The sequence below is a fragment of the Lipotes vexillifer genome, unplaced genomic scaffold (assembly GCF_000442215.2).
Source record: "Lipotes vexillifer unplaced genomic scaffold, Lipotes_vexillifer_v1.1 scaffold6, whole genome shotgun sequence".
Lineage (NCBI taxonomy): Eukaryota > Metazoa > Chordata > Mammalia > Artiodactyla > Lipotidae > Lipotes > Lipotes vexillifer.
The window spans coordinates 2,770,895-2,789,475 of record NW_006799037.1 but is presented as its reverse complement, the minus strand read 5'-3'; the positions used below and the strand labels follow the sequence as shown (position 1 = coordinate 2,789,475).

General features: G+C 42.7%; 1 protein-coding gene across 1 annotated transcript in view; it reads right to left on the bottom strand.

Annotated features, from left to right (window-relative positions):
- The window catches only part of LOC103069633 (MICAL C-terminal-like protein), a 55,473-nt gene that overhangs the window by 2,244 nt on the left and 34,648 nt on the right, over window positions 1–18,581 (bottom strand). Inside the window, exons 6-7 of the mRNA XM_007471411.1 lie at window positions 6,040–6,139; window positions 1,629–1,702 (exon numbers count right to left, since the gene is read on the bottom strand). Coding sequence (XP_007471473.1) covers window positions 1,629–1,702; window positions 6,040–6,139 — 174 coding nt within the window. The remainder of the gene's footprint in view (window positions 1–1,628; window positions 1,703–6,039; window positions 6,140–18,581) is intronic.

Below are 18,581 nucleotides of genomic sequence, written 5' to 3'. Positions count from 1 at the left end.
TTCCTCCCTTCCTTCCTGCCTTCCTCCCCCAGAAGACTGAGAAGATGTATGACCATCATTCTTTAGTAAGAATTAAAAAAAAAAAAAAAAGATTCAAAAGTGACTAATGGAGTCTTTGGTGGTATGTATTTTACCACCCTGATATGGAGCAAATTAAAATTTTTATGAGATGCATAAGTGAGATATTAGTTCTATAGTATGGTTTGTTAATTTAGGTACACTTCAGTATTCATGCCCCTTATTTGATTATTAACACAGAAAAATTAAAATTCCTCTCTCAGTTTTGGTTTGTCAATGATGGAACCATCTGAGCCCCTTCGGACGAATAAAAGATGATGTATGCCACTTTTATCCATTCTGTACAGAGCAGTTCTCTAAGGATTTTGTTAGAAATAGTTTTCTACTGCTATAAAGAAACAATCTACAGGGCTTCCCTGGTGGCGCAGTGGTTGGGAGTCCGCCTGCCGATGCAGGGGACACGGGTTCGTGCCCCGGTCCGGGAGGATCCCACATGCCGCGGAGCGGCTGGGCCCGTGAGCCATGGCCGCTGAGCCTGTGCGTCCGGAGCCTGTGCTCCGCGACGGGAGACACCACAACAGTGAGAGGCCCGCGTACCGCAAAAAGAAAAAGAAAAAAAAAAAAAAAGAAACAATCTACAAACACTACTATGTGAAAAAGAACAGGAGACCCCAAGTCTGTGATGATCTGTTCCCAAGTCTTAGACCCATCATTTACGTTGAGCATGCTTTTTAAGTTCTCAGAGACACGGTTTTCTAATCTGTAAAATGGGGATAAAATACCTAAATAAGAATGATCATGATGATAATGTCTCATATTTACTAAGGGCTTGCTCTGAAGCAGGTAACCCATAGGTAGGTGCAATGTTCGGTCCATGAGGTATACAGAAATGATTTAACTTGCTCTTTCAGACTTAGGTCTAAATGTAGGAAAGCCATGCACGGACCTGGCCCCACAAACATACAGGCATAGAACAGAGTGAATATGCCTCGCAGGCTGGAGCCTACGAATGCATAAATCAGTATATGGTGTCGATTAAGTTTATTTCAACTCTCCCTCCTTCAATGGTGGAAATAATTTTCTCATGTGTGATGCCCTGGCCCAGCCCGTGGTGGGAAGGATGCTTCCTTTCCATTCCCCAGTGCCTGGCAGAACCAGGCCTGCCTTCCTCTGGGCTCCCAAAGCACATAAGTCATGACCCTCATCTCACTGTGTCATAACTACTGGTCTGGGTGTCAGTCTCCCGAGTGAGGCCACAGGGCAGGGCTGCTCTACTCCATCTGCTAGGCCCACTCTAGATTCCCAACAAATATCTGTTAAACGAATGGATGGATAAGTGAATGAATGCGTGACTAAATGACTTTGTTCCTATTAGCACATGGGATGGAGCTAAATGCTGCTCTCACGGCCCCAGTGAATGAAGCTAAGAAGGACTTGCTGTGCTCTGGTGGGGGCAGAGGAAGGCTGGCTTTGTGCCCCCTCTGACTTCCAGGCTGGTGACACAAGGCAGGAAGAGCGCGCCACTCTGCAATGTGCAGCATGTTCTGGTCAAGTGTCTTCATGGGGGAAAACGTCTTTAACAAAGGCCCCAAACATATCACCATACTCACCCTCCTTGAGCATTTTTTCTCTTAATTTCTGCTCCAGTCTGCTTTGATGATCTTCTAATTCTAGTTCTCGGGCCCTGGGGATGAGAGAATGTTCAAACTTTGTAAATACTGGAGATCTGTGTAGAAATATTGACTAACAAACCCATTGACCATAGCGACTGCATTCTTTTTTCCTTATTAAAACTGGGGTCTTGGAATATCTCGAAACTGAAAGTTTTGCTGCTGCTACTGCCACTGAGATATGCTGAACTCAAGAGATGATGGGGAGTTGTAATGTGCTCTCAGCCAGCTTTTGGAAGGCCACCCAGGACTGGATCGTGAAGAAATGACTAGAACAGTAGAAGCAGTGACAATCTGAAACTCCCCTCTCTTTTAGGGCCAACGTGACTTCAAGTATCACCTCTAACAACTCCCAGATCTCTGACTGTGGTAAACAAGAAAACACGGAGGAAAGAGGAGTGAGACATTCTGTCCGGGTGGAGGCAGAATATTCAGACAACTACCCATCTGGTCGTAAGTGATGTGGGACGCAGAATCAGTGATGTTTTGGAGGAGTCAAGCTGGAGTGCTGGGGACTCAGTGTGTCCACCGTCAGAAGAGCAAAGTCAAGAAGTGAAGTTAGCTTTCGGTGAAGCTCAGACAGAACTTCATGACCTTTCCATGGCTGGGGACAGCCCATGTATGTCAGAGTATGTGTGTAAGCTTCCCGCACGCTGGGCCATGTGGTAATGTGGAGGTTCCGCAAACCTTTGGGAGTGCAGGTCTGGCGTTCTCAGGAGAAATGAGGACCACAAATGGATGAGGCAGGGGTCAGAGGTGATAGGTGAAGCCACGTAATCTCTAAAAGGGAGGCTATAGAGCAGCGGTTCCCAACCTTTTTGGCACCAGGGACCAGTTTCGTGGAAGACAAGTTTTCCACGACAGGAGTGGGGGCCGGGGATTCCCTGCGTACTTCCTGAGCGCCCACAGTGTTCCAGGGCAGGGACCACACGGAAACCCCCACCACTCCCTTCCGCTCTGTGGCTCTTACACTCCGCCGGTGGCGTCTGGGGTTAGCGGAAAGTGCTCAGGGAGAGGTACAATTTCAGACAAGGTGACGAGGGAAGCCTCACTTCTGGGTACAGACCCAGGAAGAGCATCTAGATAGGGGGCCGGAAGTGCAAAGGCACTGGGGTAGGAGTGTGGCCGGGTGTTTGTGGTGGGGGGCGGGGGGGGGGGCGGGGGGGGGGGAGGTTCAGGTAATGCTAGCGATGGGGAGCAGCGGGGAGCAATGGGGAGCAGCAGATGAAGCTTCGCTCGCTCGCCCACTTTTCACCTCCTGCTCTGCAGTGCAGCCCGGATCCTAACAGGCCACGGACCAGTACCGATCCACAGCCCGGGGGTTGGGGACCCCTGCCATAGAGGAAAAAAAGGTTTGAAGACAGGACCTTGGGAACACCTACATTTAGAAGCCAAACAAAAGAGGTAGAGCCAGGGAAGCAGCAAGCAAAAGCTTGGAAGGGTAAACAAGAAATGCAGCATCACAGAAGCCAAGAGAGGAAAGTTTCAGGAGAGAAGAGAGAGATCAAGGGTGTCTGAAGAGGGTGAGCGCTGAGTCTAGGTCCCTGGGTTTGACGGAGGGGGGGGGGCCTTCCCTTCCAGCCCCACCTGCAGGCTGCATGTGTATCTGCTATAGCTTTGGGTCACTTTACTGTAACCTGTTGTCGCTGTCATTATTTTTACTATTTCTACTATTACGTGGGCCAAGGTCCACGCTTTGTTCAATACTCTCCCTTTTGTTATTGACACTCAACTTCCCTTGGCCCACCCTGGTAGCCAGTGGAAACGCACCACTCAGATCTTCCTTTAAGAGAGAACTCTGGAAGGAGTGTAGTGTGTAGTGAGCTGACTGCTGTAGCAGAATCCACTTCACTGTTGCGCTGAGGCCACACTGTCCCTGAGCAGCTCCAGCCAGTGAGCGAGCACAGGGGGGGTGCTAGAGCTGGGCCATTTCTGCCCCACTTCGGACTCCTCGGATGGGCAGTCTTTGCTCTGGGGCTCCCTTCGCCTGGCTCAGATTTTCTCAGGGCTGCACTGCAGTCTGAGGTTCCTCCTGCCAATTCTCATTCCCTCCCCTCTCCTTTTACAGGTGTCAGGACTGCATGGGGTCTGAAGACTTCCCTCGCACTCCCACTCCCTTTCTCCTTTACCACCCACCTGACCTTTGCCGGCAGGGCCTGTGCACTCACTGCTCCTCCTACAAACCTCCATGGAGCGCTCGCTATGTTTTCTCACTCCTCTCATGCTGTGTGCTTGCGTGTCTGTCTCCCCTGAAACCATGAGATCCTCGAAGATAGTGACTATGGCCTGATTCATCTCTACTTCCACAGTACCCAGCACATTTCCTAGCACGTGGAATGTGCTTGATACTTTTTTGTCAATGAACTTTATAATTCACACCTGGACCAAAGGCAGACGATACAGTTGTATAAAAAGGGCTTTGTAGTCAGGCGGAGATGGACAAATTACTTAGTTGTCTTGAGTCTCAGCGTGTACGTCAATTTAAAAAAATAGTAATAATAAAAGTAATTGCTACAGATGAGCCCTTCTTCCCCATTGCTGGCATTTCCTTCACGTCAGTGGAGCTCAAGGACTATAATTCCTGGCTTCTTCTCTCCACTTTCACACTTATACTCACTCTCACCCCAGGGGAGGTGAACTTGGGAAGAACAGACTAGGGGAACTCAGCTCACACCCTTTCACACCCTGGGGATCAGCCTGCCTGCGGCAAACATGTGTTCTCTGTTACTCTGAGCCTTGCTATGGGTCTAGGGCAAGATTTCTCAATCTTGACACTATTGACATTTTGGGCTGGGTAATTCTTTGTTGGTGAGGGAAGCGGGGTGCCCTGTGCATTGTAGCACCCTTGGCCTCTCCGCACTACATATCACTAGCACCTCCCAGTTGTGATAGACAAAAATGTCTTCAGACATTGCCAAATATCCCTGGAAGGAGGAAGTGAGACGGAAATTGCCCCCAGGTGAGACCCACTGGCCTAGGGTAAAAGCCTTAACCCTAAGAAGCAAGTGATTCACTACCTTTTGTGACTAGGTAGATGAGTGTGTCTAATTCTGGGGTTGGGTAGTATAGTAAGTTGCGTGGTGAACTCCCAAAAGATATGTCCACATCCTAACCCCTGGAACCTTTGAAAGTGACCTTATTTGAAAAAGGGCCTTTGTGGATGTAAGTAAGTTAAGAACCTTGAGATAAGAATATTCTGGATTATGCCAGTGGGCTCTAAACCCAGCAACAAGTGTCCTTACAAGAGACAGAAGAGAAGACATGGACGCACAGAGAAAGAAGGCTGCATGAAGACAGAGGGAGAGATTGGAGTGATGCAGTCACAAGCCAAGGGATGCAGGGAGGCACCTGAAGCTGGAAGAGGCAAGGAAGACTTCTCCCCCAGAGGCTGTGAAGGGAGCATGGCCTTCCTAACACCTCGATTTCAGACTGTCTTCCAGAACTGAGAGAGAATACATTTCTCTTATTGTAAGCCACCCTGTTTGTGATAATATATTAGTCCAGCCCTAGGAAATGAATATAGTTAGCAAGCCCACTTGGGCTCTCATATTTAGCCGAGCTAGCCATAATCAGTAATAAACACTTCATTTTGATATTCTGGGTCAACTATTGACCCAACTGTCTTATTTCTCACCTGGCTCAGAACCCAGGCAGAGAAGAGGAAAAGAATTTTATTAGACCCCTTCAAAGACTCCCAAAATTAACTCTCAGGGTTGGGGTGAAAATGAAATAAGACAGCATAAGTGAAAGCACCCAGTACAACTTGTGATGCTTAGTCAGTTTATACTAAATGTTACTTCCTTTCCCTCCAGAATGGTGACAGGTAGAATGACCTTCAACATTTTCAGAGTACGGTAAGATCCATCTCTACTTTCTGATCTCCCAGCCAGGCTGCAACCTCTCATTCAGAGGACAGCCAGACCGATCTCCACCTTCAATCCATTAAAGCCACAAGGAAGTGGTCAGGCGATTTTAGCAAGCCCTTCCCATGATTCACACACAGAAGCCAGACACGTGCTTCCCCACTGCAGGTGTGTGACTGCAAGTGGGTCCCCCCTGGTGTGGGGGACAGGGATGGATTGAAAGTGTCTTATCCAAATGCCCTCCAGCTCCAGACCCATTACCTGAAATCATTTTAGCCATAGGACTCCACAGCAGAGAACAGACAACTGAAGATTCTCTGCACTAATGCCAGCATGATATGCAAGACATCAAATGTCAATTTGTCTCAATCACAATTCTGTATGCACACGAAGAAAAAATCCTGAGACTTCAAGCTAGGAGGGTGGGCCACCCCACTCCCGCTCCCTTTGCTTTTAGGCCTCACTGTTATCTGTGTTGCCTTACTTACATGATCAGTAACTCCGACTCATATCGCATTAATTTATTCTTCTCCAGAACCAGCTTAAACCATTCTTGCAAAAGCTGTGTTTCATCCTGTGTGCCTGAATCTGCTTAAGAAATCAACGGCAAATGGGTTAGATTGGCATTTCTCTTCCCATGATCAAACTGCTTTGGATCTACTTTAAGGGGCCATGTTTGTAGCAAAAAGGGCTCTGCAGGCGCACCCCCCTGACGGCTTGTTGATGCCTCGAGATCATGGACATGACAAATAAAACCCACCTGTACATGCTCTGGGGGAGGTCCTCCTGGACATTTAGGGCATGAATACTTCAGCTCCATGAGCCATATACCCTTGACAATGGGCTGCCACTAATGATCCCTCTCCTGCCTATCTGTATGTCCTCCATAAAACTTCTATACAGGGCTTCCCTGGTGGCGCAGTGGTTGAGAATCTGCCTGCCAGTGCAGGGGACACGGGTTCGATCCCTGGTCCAGGAAGATCCCACATGCCACGGAGTAGCTAAGCCCGTGAGCCACAACTACTGAGCCTGTGCTCTAGAGCCATGAGCCACAACTACTGAGCCTATGAGCCACAGCTACTGAAGGCCATGCACCTAGAGCCTGTGCTCCACAACAACAGAAGCCGCCACAATGAGAAGCCCGCGAACCTCAATGAAGAGTAGCCCCCGCTCACTGCAACCAGAGAAAGCCCACGCACAGCAACGAAGACTCAACACAGCCAGAAACAATAAATAAATAAAATTTAAAAATTTATTTAAAGAAAAAAAAAACGTCTATACATTTGTGCATCACATCCTCCATCAAAGAAAACCCTAGTAGCCCTGATGGTTACTATCTCCTTCTCTTCTTCTGAATCAAATGCCTACTGAGTGTCCAGGTAGGGTGTGGCTCCCTTTATGGGGCAGGGAAGCTCACACTTCATTTAGTCACAGAGGAGCAGTAATTGGCATTTTGATTTTTTGCACAAAGCCAAATGATGGGGGAGAAAAAGGTTATTAGTTTTGAATCTCATAGGGAAAAAGTTATATCCGTTCACTCTTATAACTTAGATTATGACCTTTCTTCCTTTATTAAACAGAAGAATAACCATGAGAAAACTGGCCCTGCTTTTAGACATTCAGTGTTAGATGCTTAAATGTTTAGATAATAAAATGCTAAAATCTGGGCATGTTTCAGAAGCAGCAACATGGGGTGGCTTTCTAGTATTTCACCCTGAAATGGGAACACAGGCTGTGTTGCAAAGCTCATGGCCATTCTCGAAGGATTTATCCTGAAGCGTCCCGTAGGTGGAGAGGGAAACAGGGCAGACAGAAGATGTGACCTTGGGCAAGTAGTTTAACCTCTCAGAACCTCTGCTTCTTCATGGGGTAAACTGAACAAGAAGACACACAAGAAGTAATAGAATAATAATAATGAGCTGCTGTTTATAATTCAGGGTTACGTGCCAGTTGATGGGCTAAGTACATTATATTTAACTCCTCACAACAAACTCACCAGTAGGTTCTCTTATTATCAAGTGGTTTCTTCAACCACTTGATGGCTGAAGAAACAGAGGTTTAAAAGATTAGAATAACCTGCCCAAGCTCACATTTAGTAAGTAGCAGAGCTAGGACTTGAGTTCAAGGGAGCCTTATCCTAAGCCCATACTCTTCACTGCTTGTATACCCCTCCCCCGTCCTCATCCCTCCCTCCCTCCCTCCCTTAGGCCTGTAAGGTAAATAACGCCCCTAGCACATTGCCTTGCACACAGCAAAGTCATCCATAAAAATGAGTACTCTTTCTCCCTGACTCCTTGAACACCCTTTTGTTGATATGGAAACTGGGGTCCAGAGCAATTGATATGAAATGTCACAAATTATATATTTAGTTAATGTGCAAACTGATGCTACAATGCAGAACTTCTGATGAATTCATTCATCCATCCATTCAATAACACCTATTTATGGAATAGGTGTCAGGTATTGCCTTAGGTACTGGGGATACAGTGATAGATAATGCCACATTTCATAAGACTTTTGGAGATAGTAAGGCATAGTTCCTGCTGAAAAGGGTATTGTTAGATAATCTTTTGGATCAGATGGACCAAAAAGCTAAAATAAAGTAGAATATTAGAAAACTGTCACAACAACAAAGCAGCAAAAAAGGACTGGGAATACAGAGAAGGGAGGCTTTTCCTGGTCAGGGTGTGAGGGTGGGCTTCCCCAGAGGAGGTGATATTTGAACTGGGATGCTGAAGAATGGATAACACTTTGAGAGGAAATAATGAGGGTGGGAGAGGATATTCCAAGAAGAGGGAAAAATATGATCAAAGACTAGGGGATAGGATAGAAGATGGTGGAGACAGAGATCAGGAAGGGCTAAGGGGACATGGAGGGGAGGATGATGAGACCTTGGAGCGTATGAAAATCTACATATGATAGAGGCCCCTTAGCCATGCGAAGCCTCTTGTACTTAATGCTGTAGATACAAAGGGACACTGAAGGTGGTTGAGTAGGAGAATGATACCTGGAGTTTCATGCAGGAAGGATTAAAAGGGGAAGAGAAATAAATAAGATGTTACAGAGCACCAAGTTGAGCTTCCTGTGCTTTATAGCTTGTTCCCACTAGCTATCTATTTTACGAATGGTAGTGTATATATGTCCATCCTAATCTCCCAATTCGTCCCACCCTCCCCTTCCCCCTCTGTGTCCACATGTCCATTCTCTACCGTCTACGCCTCTATCCCTGCCCTGCAAATAGGTTCATCTGTACCATTTTCTAAATTCCACGTATATGTGTTAATATACGATATTTGTTTTTCTCTTTCTGGCTTACTTCACTCTGTATGACAGACTCTAGGTCCATCCACATCTCTACAAATGACCCAGTTTCGTTCCTTTTTATGGCTGAGTAATATTCCATTGTATATATTTACCACATCTTCTTCATCCATTCATCTGTTGTTGGACATTTAGGTTGTTTCCACGTCCTGGCTATTGTAAATAGTGCTGCAGTGAATATTGGGGTACGTGTATCCTTTTGAATTATGGTTTTCTCAGGGTATATGCCTAGTAGTGGGATTGCTGGGTCATATGGTAGTTCTATTTTTAGTTTTTTAAGGAACCTCCATACTGTTCTCCATGGTGGCTGTATCAATTCACATTCCCACCAACAGTGCGAAAAGGTTCCCTTCTCTCCATACCCTCTCCAGCATTTATTGTGTGTAGATTTTTTGGTGATGGCCATTCTGACTGGTGTGAGGTGATACCTCCTTGTAGTTTTGATTTGCATTTCTCTAATAATTAATGATGTTGAGCAACTTTTCATGTGCCTCTTGGCCATCTGTACAACTTCTTTGGAGAAATGTCTATTTAGGTCTTCTGCCCATTTTTAAATTGGGTTGTTTGTTTTTTTAATATTGAACCCCATAAGCCATTTGTATATTTTGGAGATCAGTTCTTTGTCCTTTGCTTCGTTTGCAAATATTTTCTCCCATTCTGAAGGTTGTCTTTTCATCTTGTTTAGGGTTTCCTTTGCTGGGCAAAGTTTTTTTCATTAGGTCCCATTTGTTCATTTTTGGTTTTGTTTTCATTTTTCTAGGAGGTGGGTCAAAAAAGATCTTGCTGTGGTTTATGTCAAAGAATGTTTTTCCTTGTTTTCCTCTAAAAGTTTTATAGTGTCCGGTCTTACATTTAGGTCTTTAATCCATTTTGAGTCTCTTTTTGTGTATGGTGTTAGAGTGTTCTAATTTCATTCTTTTACATGTAGCCGTCCAGTTTTCCCAGCACCACTTATTGAAGAGGCTGTCTTTTCTCCATTGTAAGTTCTTGCCTCCTTATAGATAGCTAGCGGGAATAAGCTATAAAGCACAGGAAGCTCAGCTTGGTGCTCTGTGATGATCTAGATGGGTAGGATGGTGGGGTGGGGTGGGAGGGAGGCCCAAGAGGGAGGGGATATATGTATACATATAGCTGATTCACTTCATTGTACAGCAGAAACTAACACAACATTGTAAAGCAATTATACTCCAATTAAAAAAAGAAAGAAAGAAGATGTTATTCTTTCTTAGGTTTCTTGAATGAATGACTGGATGGATGAATGGACTAACTTATAAACCTGTTGAGTACCACCATCTTCTGAGCATTGTTTGTGGTGCTGAGGGACAGGGATGAACAAGCACTGGTTCCAGCTGTTCAGGAAACTGGGAGCTTGCAGTCCAGTAGGAAAACCAACACTGCACAGGAAAATAGGACACAATGTGCCCCCTGCCATGCAACACAGGAGGGAAGCAATTCATCTTGTGTGGAGGAAGTGGGGAAACCTCAGAGAGGAGACAGTAGGTGAGCTCAGCTTAAGTGGATGAGTGAGAGGCAGGAGGAGGTGAAGAACAAGGCATTCCAGGGCATAGTTGCTGAATGAAAGAACGAAGTATATGGACTAGAGACCATATATAACATAGAAATTAAGAGCCTAGACTTTAAACTCAGGCTCGGGATCAAAATTCCATTCTCTGACCTATCACTGTGTGGGCTTAAGCTCTTAATAGCCTCCCTGAGCCTCAGTCTCCTCATTCGTTATAAAGATGCAGTGGAGGGCTCCCCTGGTGGCGCAGTGGTTGAGAGTCCGCCTGCCGATGCAGGGGACACGGGTTTGTGCCCCGGTCTGGGAAGATCCCACATGCCACGGAGCGGCTGGGCCCATGAGCCATGGCCGCTGAGCCTGCACGTCCAGAGCCTGTGCTCCGCAACAGGAGAGGCCACAACAGTGAGAGGCCCGCGGACCGCCCAAAAAAAAAAAAAAAAAAAAAAAAAAAAAAAAGATGCAGTGGGATTGCGCACACAAAGATCTTAGCCCAGCCCTGCCACTTAGTTTAAGCTCAATAAATGGTAACAGTCATTATTCAAATCATATACATGATGGGAGAACACTTAGGGGTCATCTCTCCCAGCCATGGAGGCCCACAGGAATTCCCTCTACCTCCCTCCCACCCCAGATTCTACTATAATTCTCCAAGGATGGTAGAATTCCCTGCTGTCCAAGAAGCCCACTGCAGGGCTGTGTACTCTTAAGTATTGAAAACTTCTTTCTTTTGATCTTTGATGGGTTGGCTGCAAGCCAGTGAGTCCAATTGTGCCCTCTCCAGGAAAATAGAGAACGGTAACTCTATATTTTCATGAAAGACATTCAGATATTTGAAGGCAGGTCTCATGATACACTGAAGTGTTCTTATTTCGTCAGTACCTCCAGGTCATTTATCATTTTGTCATAAAAGAGCTACCCACTCTGTTTGCCCTCTAATTTCCCAGGACATATCTTAAGGAGAGTCCAGAATCAAACAACCCAGAGCGGAGAGACACCCTTGCACCTTCACCCTGTGCCCTGGGATTGCAGAAGTCCTTTTAGCAGCAGTGTCTTCACCTGGCTCTTCCTAACTTGCAGTCGAATCTGGTCTTTCCACACCAGGGGTGGTGAAGTCTGATGACTTTATGTTCTACTTGTGCAACTGATCTTTTTCTAGACCTAATTCAAGACTTTATTTGTGTCTTGTTAATTATCATCTTGTTTATTTTGTTCCATCAAGGGGAAATCTTTGGGATATTTTCTCCATCTGACACATTTCTCCTAGATTTGGGATTTCTGTGGGATCGATAAAAAAGGGCATCCTGTACCTTTACGCTATATTGAAAAACAAAACATCAGATAGGACTAGACCAAGAACAGAGCCATCTAGCCCATTAGAGACCTTTGGGTGAGACTGTTCTATAAACTTTAAATGCATGGCACCCAACTGGTACCATCCAGTCCACATTTCTGTATCTTGTCCACTAGGCTCTTATAAGAAACTTTAATAACAAAATAATTTCCTGAAACCAAGCTTCACAAAGCCTGCTTTGTCCATTGGCATGACAAACCTCACAACACCACCCAAAAAAGGAAATGACATTTGTTTTCCAAAGCTTCTAAGTAAACACCAGTGATTCCTTAGTAATCTCTAAATTTCTTTCTCAATATTCACAATTTCTTTAACAATCCTTTCTAGAATTTTGACAAGGATCAGAACTCATGTTTCTTTCTCATATGAAAGTAGAAAATGTACCTATCACTAGTTTTTTGGTCCAGGAATTCTTCCTGAGTCTTCAAAGACTGAGGTATATCTGCAACTTATTTCAACACCAGGGGGTTAACTCAGTCAATCAACAAATTCTGATTTAGTAAGGCCACATCAAAGACACTACTCTCTGTATGTACGTATCATCTTTCACCCCGGCTTAGAAACCTGAATTCATTGCTCTCCCATTTTTCTCACCTATCCAGATTCAATTTCCTCATCTAGATATTTGCTTAACATTTCTAGATTGAGGACCATTTTCCTTGATTAAGAAAACAAAAGCGGAGAGCAGAAAACCCTGCCTCTCCCCAATCATGTAACATTATACCATCTGCTTCAGTGCTGGGTCTATCCTTGCCTTGTTTTTAATGCAAAAGAAACAGAACTGTTTTGCTGTCTTTAGAGTATTTTTTGTTGTTGCTTTTCAGATTCAGCCTCTTTGCTACATTATACCTACAGGTTCAAGCCAGGCTTTTATCCTGCCTTGCATGTCCCTTCTTCAGTCTTTCTTGTGTGTCCTTCTAAAATCTGGTCCCTCAGAGAGTTCCCTATGCAGCCTCATTGATTTGTATTGATGCTGTACTCAACAAACACAGGTTGAACTGAATCAAACAATTTAATGTACTTTTTTGAGTGGAATAATTTTCAACTTTATAGCCTACAGTTTATTTTTTAGACTCTTCCTTTCCTCAGTGGTCAAAATCACTTTTGGGGATCTCTGAACATGGAATCAAGTGCAGATTTCTAGGGAATCTGCTTTCCCAAAGCACTGGGTGCAGGCAGATTATGCCTATCCCAGGCTTGCCTTGCTCTCAACCTTAGCAATGTACTGAGATTTCCATCACCTCACTGCTACCCACCGGAGCGCTTCTTTGCAGGTCCTAATGAAGTCTCAAGCAGCATTGCCCCTCACCATAGATGCAGTAGAGTGTAGTGGCAGAGGGCATGGGGCTTTGAGATCGATCAGACCTTCTCTCCCACTTACAAATGTGTGACCTTGATCAAGTAACCTCACATCTCTCTGCCTCAGTCTCCTCTCTTGAAAAATGGGGGTGATCATAGTCGCTGCCTCCTAAATCGGTTATGAAGATTAAATGAGATGATGCATGCAAAATGCTGGGCATGGTGCCTGGTACATAGTGAACATTCGATTAACTGTACCATTGTCATTACCACGCTGTTGTTTCTTCCAGTGTCTAGTTCTATAGTTCCATGTGGAGTATTTGCTGTATATCTTTAAACCTCAAGTAGAGTGTAATCCCCGACTTGATTACATATGGCTAAACTTTATCTGGTAACTTCACTTGAGATTAATAAAAGCTCTTAAATAATTATATATATTTTTTGTCTCCATGTAAACGGAAGGGTCATATGGCTGTGGCTCGATCGCCAGCACTTGCTTGGGAAGAAGACTAGAGACTCTGTGCCTACACAGACTGTGTACTCAACCATGTCTCCAGCTGGTCCCATGGCTGCTGGTGAGCTGCAAGCCCTTCCAGGGCAGGGATGTGACTGCTACATCTGGGAACCAGGATGCAGCTAGAATGGCATGGCCAGAAAGCGAGCAGCCTCTGGCTGTGAATAGAATAGCCCAGTTACCTAACCCTCGCTGCCACCCCTGCTTGTGACCACAGTCGACTGGTTCTTCCTTTGCTCCTGTGCCCTCACATCATGCTCTTTCCTAGGCAAAATGCAAGGATTCCACGTGCTTAAGTGAAACAAAGTAGTCAAAACTCAACACAAAACAACTTGTTAGGGCTTCCCTGGTGGCGCAGTGGTCGGGAGTCCGCCTGCCGATGCAGGGGACGCGGGTTCGTGCCCCGGTCCTGGAAGGTCCCACATGCCGCGGAGCGGCTGGGCCCGTGAGCCATGGCCGCTGGGCCTGCGTGTCCGGAGCCTGTGCTCCGCAACGGGAGAGGCCACAACAGTGAGAGGCCCGCGTACCGCAAAAAAAACAAAAAAAAACTTGTTATTAATGGAGTCATGTAAATCAACCCACTTGTCCCTAAGTGAACTCTCAAACAAGCAAAGCAAACTTTGTCACTCCCTCTGCTGAAATTCTTCTATAAGCCCCATAATCAAGTTCAAGCCACCTAGTCTGACAGCACTTAGTCCCTACTTACATTACAGGGAATGGCACTAAATGGTCCATAACTTTTTTCCCAATGGCCAATAACAGACTAAATGAACAATCCGCTCTTTAAAATCGTGGCTTTTTAACCACTTCCTTTTGTCGGTAACGCTGAATGCTTCTCTGATTGTGTATTGGTGTGTTGTTTTTCCATGTTGGGTCTTGTGTTGCTCTCTGGTTCACAACTATCTAATTCTTTAGACATGATTTCCTGCCCCGTTAGAATCTATGAGAAGTCCTAATTTGGTTTTTGCTGCAATTCTCTCAATGTCCTCAACACCCTCAGTGATGTTCTGGAGCATGAACCGGCAGTAGAGTGATCACAGCCAGAATCCTCAGTAGCAGTGTGCAAGCATCTCCCTCAGATTGGCTGGGTTTCAGCCCCTGCCTCTTGTTCTCTGGCCTCTGGTCGGCTCTTAGATCCTGGCTCATCCACGGGCCTATTTCATTTAAATCTCTAGCCAGGCCTTCTGTACCCAGTGCTCTGGGTACGTTGACTTCCCACAGGCTCCTTACACATGATGGTGATAATCTAGAAAGCTGCACTGAGGGTCTGGCTTGATTCAGTCTTGGCAAAGCCAGGATCCTGGAAGGTAGCTCATGACCCCATTCTGGGAGCCAGAGGCTGCAGCTGAAAAACAAAACTTCTAGTCCTTCCTTTATTAAACAGCTTTTTGTTTTGTTTTGCTTTTAGCTACATATCTATTCATCATAAAGTTTTTCTTCCTTTGAATTTTATTAAAATGATATCATACTATATGTGGTCTCTTCAACTTGCTCGTTTTAAATTCTTTCTATATGTTTCTAAAATGCCTCTATGCTGCTCATTCATTTTCACTGCTGTATATGTAATATTCAGTTGTATGTGCCACAGTTAACTGTTCTACAATTTATCCATTTTCCTGTTAATGGATATCTAGGTTGTTCTTAGCGGTTTGCTACTATGAATGATGCTGCTATGAACATTCTTGTATATGTCTTCTGATCCATGTGGGCAAGAGTTTCTCTGGAATATATACTTAGGAATGAAATTCTTGAGTAGTAGGTATGCGAATGTTCAGCTTTACAGCATAAAGCCAAATTGTTTTCCAAAGAGCTGTGGCTGTTTACACTCCCACTAACATTGAATAAGAGCTCCCTTTGTTCCTCACCCTTGCCAAATACTTAGTATTAGATTTTATAAGTTTTGGTAATTTAATAGTTTAAAAAAGTTTCTCACTGTAGTCTTAATTTGCATTTTCCTAATTACTAATGAGTATTCTTCTGTGAAATGTATATTTATGCCATTTGTCTATTTTTATATGGAGTTATTTGCCTGTCTCTTATTGATCTTTAAGAATTCTTTACATATTCTGGAATATTGAAAATTTGTTATATTTGTTGCAAATATATTTTCCAAATTAGTGGCTTTTCTTTTTTGGTTATATTTGTTGCGAATGTATTTTCCAAATTAGTGGCTTATCTTTTCCTTTCCTTTATGGTGTCTATAGACTACCAAATTGAGGTCAAAAAGATTCTTAACTTTTCAAGTGCCATTTTCATATTGAAGTCTTTAATTTTTATGACATCGATTACATTTGTTGCAAATATATTTTCCAAATTATACGGTTAAAGATAAGGTTCAATTTTATTTTTTTCCTATATGGAAAACCAGTTGTCCCAGAATCACTTGCTTTCTGTGAACTGCTGTGATACTGCTGGCTTATATCAAGTTTTCATATATGTAAGATTATGTTTGGGTTTTTGTTTGTTTGTTTGTTTGTTTTTTAACATTTTGGCCATGCCATGAAGCATGCTGGACCTTAGTTCCCTGACTAGAGATCGAACCCACGCCCCCTGCAGTGGAAGCGTGGAGTCCCAACCACTGGACCACAAGGGGAGTCTCATGTTTGGGTGTTTTGGTGGCTTTCAGTAAAGTATTAAAGTTGGCTCCATAAAGGTTGTGCACATTTTTTTTGTTAGATTTATTCCTAGGCACCTCCTGTTTTTATGCTAATGTAGGCAATACCTTCTTTGTTATGTCATTTTTTAGTAACCAATGCTGCGATATGGAAATGCAACTGATTTTTCTACTTTGATCTTATTTCCAATTACATGATATAGGCTCTTATTATTTTAAAAAATTATCTGTACATTCCTTTGGGTTTCCATGTGGTTAATTCTATCATCTGGAAATGACAAAAGTTTGTTTCTTCCTTTCCAAACCTTGTGCCATTTTATCCTTGTCTTACTGTACTGGGTAGGGTCTCCTGCACAATACTGAATAGAAGAGGTGATGGCAGGCATCCTCTTTTTTCACAGATTTTAAAAGAAATGCTTCTAATATTTTACCATTAAACAATGGTATGTGCTACAGGGTTTTGGAAGATATCCTTCAAATTAAGAAAGTTCTGACCCAGCAATTTTACTTCTGGGTATTTATCCTAAGAACACAAAAACACCAATTTGAAAAGATATATGCAGCCTTATGTTCATTGCCGCATTATTTACAATAGACAAGATATGGAAACAACCTAAGTGTCCACTAATAGATGAATGCATAAAGAAAATGTGGTATATATACACAATGGAATATTACTTGGCCAAAAAAAAGAATGAAATCCTGCTGTTTGTGACAACATGGATAGACCTTGAAGGTAATATGCTAAGTGAAATAAGTCACACAGAGAAGGATAAATAACATATGATTTCACTCATATGTGGAATTAAAAAAAAAAGAACAAGCAAAATAAAACAAAAACAAGGTCATAGATACAGAGATCAGAGTAGTGTTTTCTGAGAGGAAGGGGTTAGGGGGTGGCTGAAATGGGTGAAGGGGATCAACTGTATGGTGATGGGTGGTAACTAGACTTGTGGTGGTAACAACTCTATAGTGTATACAGATGTCAAATTATAATGCTGTACACCAAAACTTATATAATAAAAAAAATCAAGCTTCAAGAAGGCAAAATAAAAAGTTCTTTTTTTGCTAAGAGTTTTTATCCTAAATGAATGTTGAATTTTGTCAAATGATATTTTCTTCTATTGAAAAGCCCACATGGTTTTCCCTTTTAGTTTGTTAATATGATGATTGTTAAGTCACCCTTAGATTGCCAAATTGTAAAATTAATTGGATTAAATGTTCATCATATTCTTTTATCTTTTTGAATCTTTGTTATAACTGTGGTTGTGTCTGCCCTTTTCATTCCTAATTTATTTCTTCTCTCTTACTTTAAAAAACCAATTTAAGAGGATTGCCTTTAGTCTTTTATTAACTTTTCCAATGAACCAACATTTGGCTTGCTTGATCCTCTCTGTTTTATCTTTATTCTCTATTTTATTTATATCTGCTCATATATTTATTATCTTCTTTCTTTAGCTTTATTGTGTTTTTCATTTTCTAAATGAAGCTGGACACTAAGCTCATTAATTTTAAGCCTTTCTTCTTTCCTAATAACAGTATTTAAGGCGATACCTCTAAGGACCATTTTCACTGCGTCTCATGAGTTTTGATCTATGGTTTTCCTTTTCATATTTAGTAAATTTTAAATTTCCAAGTATTTTTTAAAATATCAATTTGATTTTTTTTGATCCATGAGAAATGTATATTTTTACTTTCCAAATGCATGGTTTTAAAAAATACATTTTGGTTACTGATTTCTAAGTTAATTACATTGTAGTATAGAATGTGGCCTGTATGATATGGCTTCTCTGAGATTTACTTTATGAACTAATATGGTCAATTTTTGTAAATCATCATGTAAACTTGAAAAAAAAATACATTCTCTAATTTGGGGGTGTATGTCCATTAAATTAAAGTTATTAAGTGCAATGTTCAAATTTACAGTAACATTTTGTTTGACTCGCATTAATTGAGAGATGTACTAAAACCTCCTGCCATGACAGTAGAAATTTCTCCCTGAAGTTTTATCATTTTTTTGTTTTATATATTTTGAGCCTATTACAGTTAATACGTACAACATTTAAAACTGTCATATCATCTTGGTGAGTTGATCATTTTAAAATTATGTAGTGACCCTGTTTATTGCTAATCATGATTTTGGTATTAAAGGTATCTGCTTTTAATATAATTACCCTAGCTTAATTTGCTAGTATATACTTGCCAATTGTTTTTTACTTTGAACCTTTTATTTATTTATATTTTATATGTGCCTGCTAAATAGCATATAATTGGGTATTGTTGTTTGGAAACTTTCACTACTACTACTGAGATATTTAGATTTGTTTCTACCATCTTTCTTTGTGCTTTTTATCTTTTTTAAAATGTTTTTAAATTTCTATTTAGAATTGAGTGGGGGGTTTTGTTTGG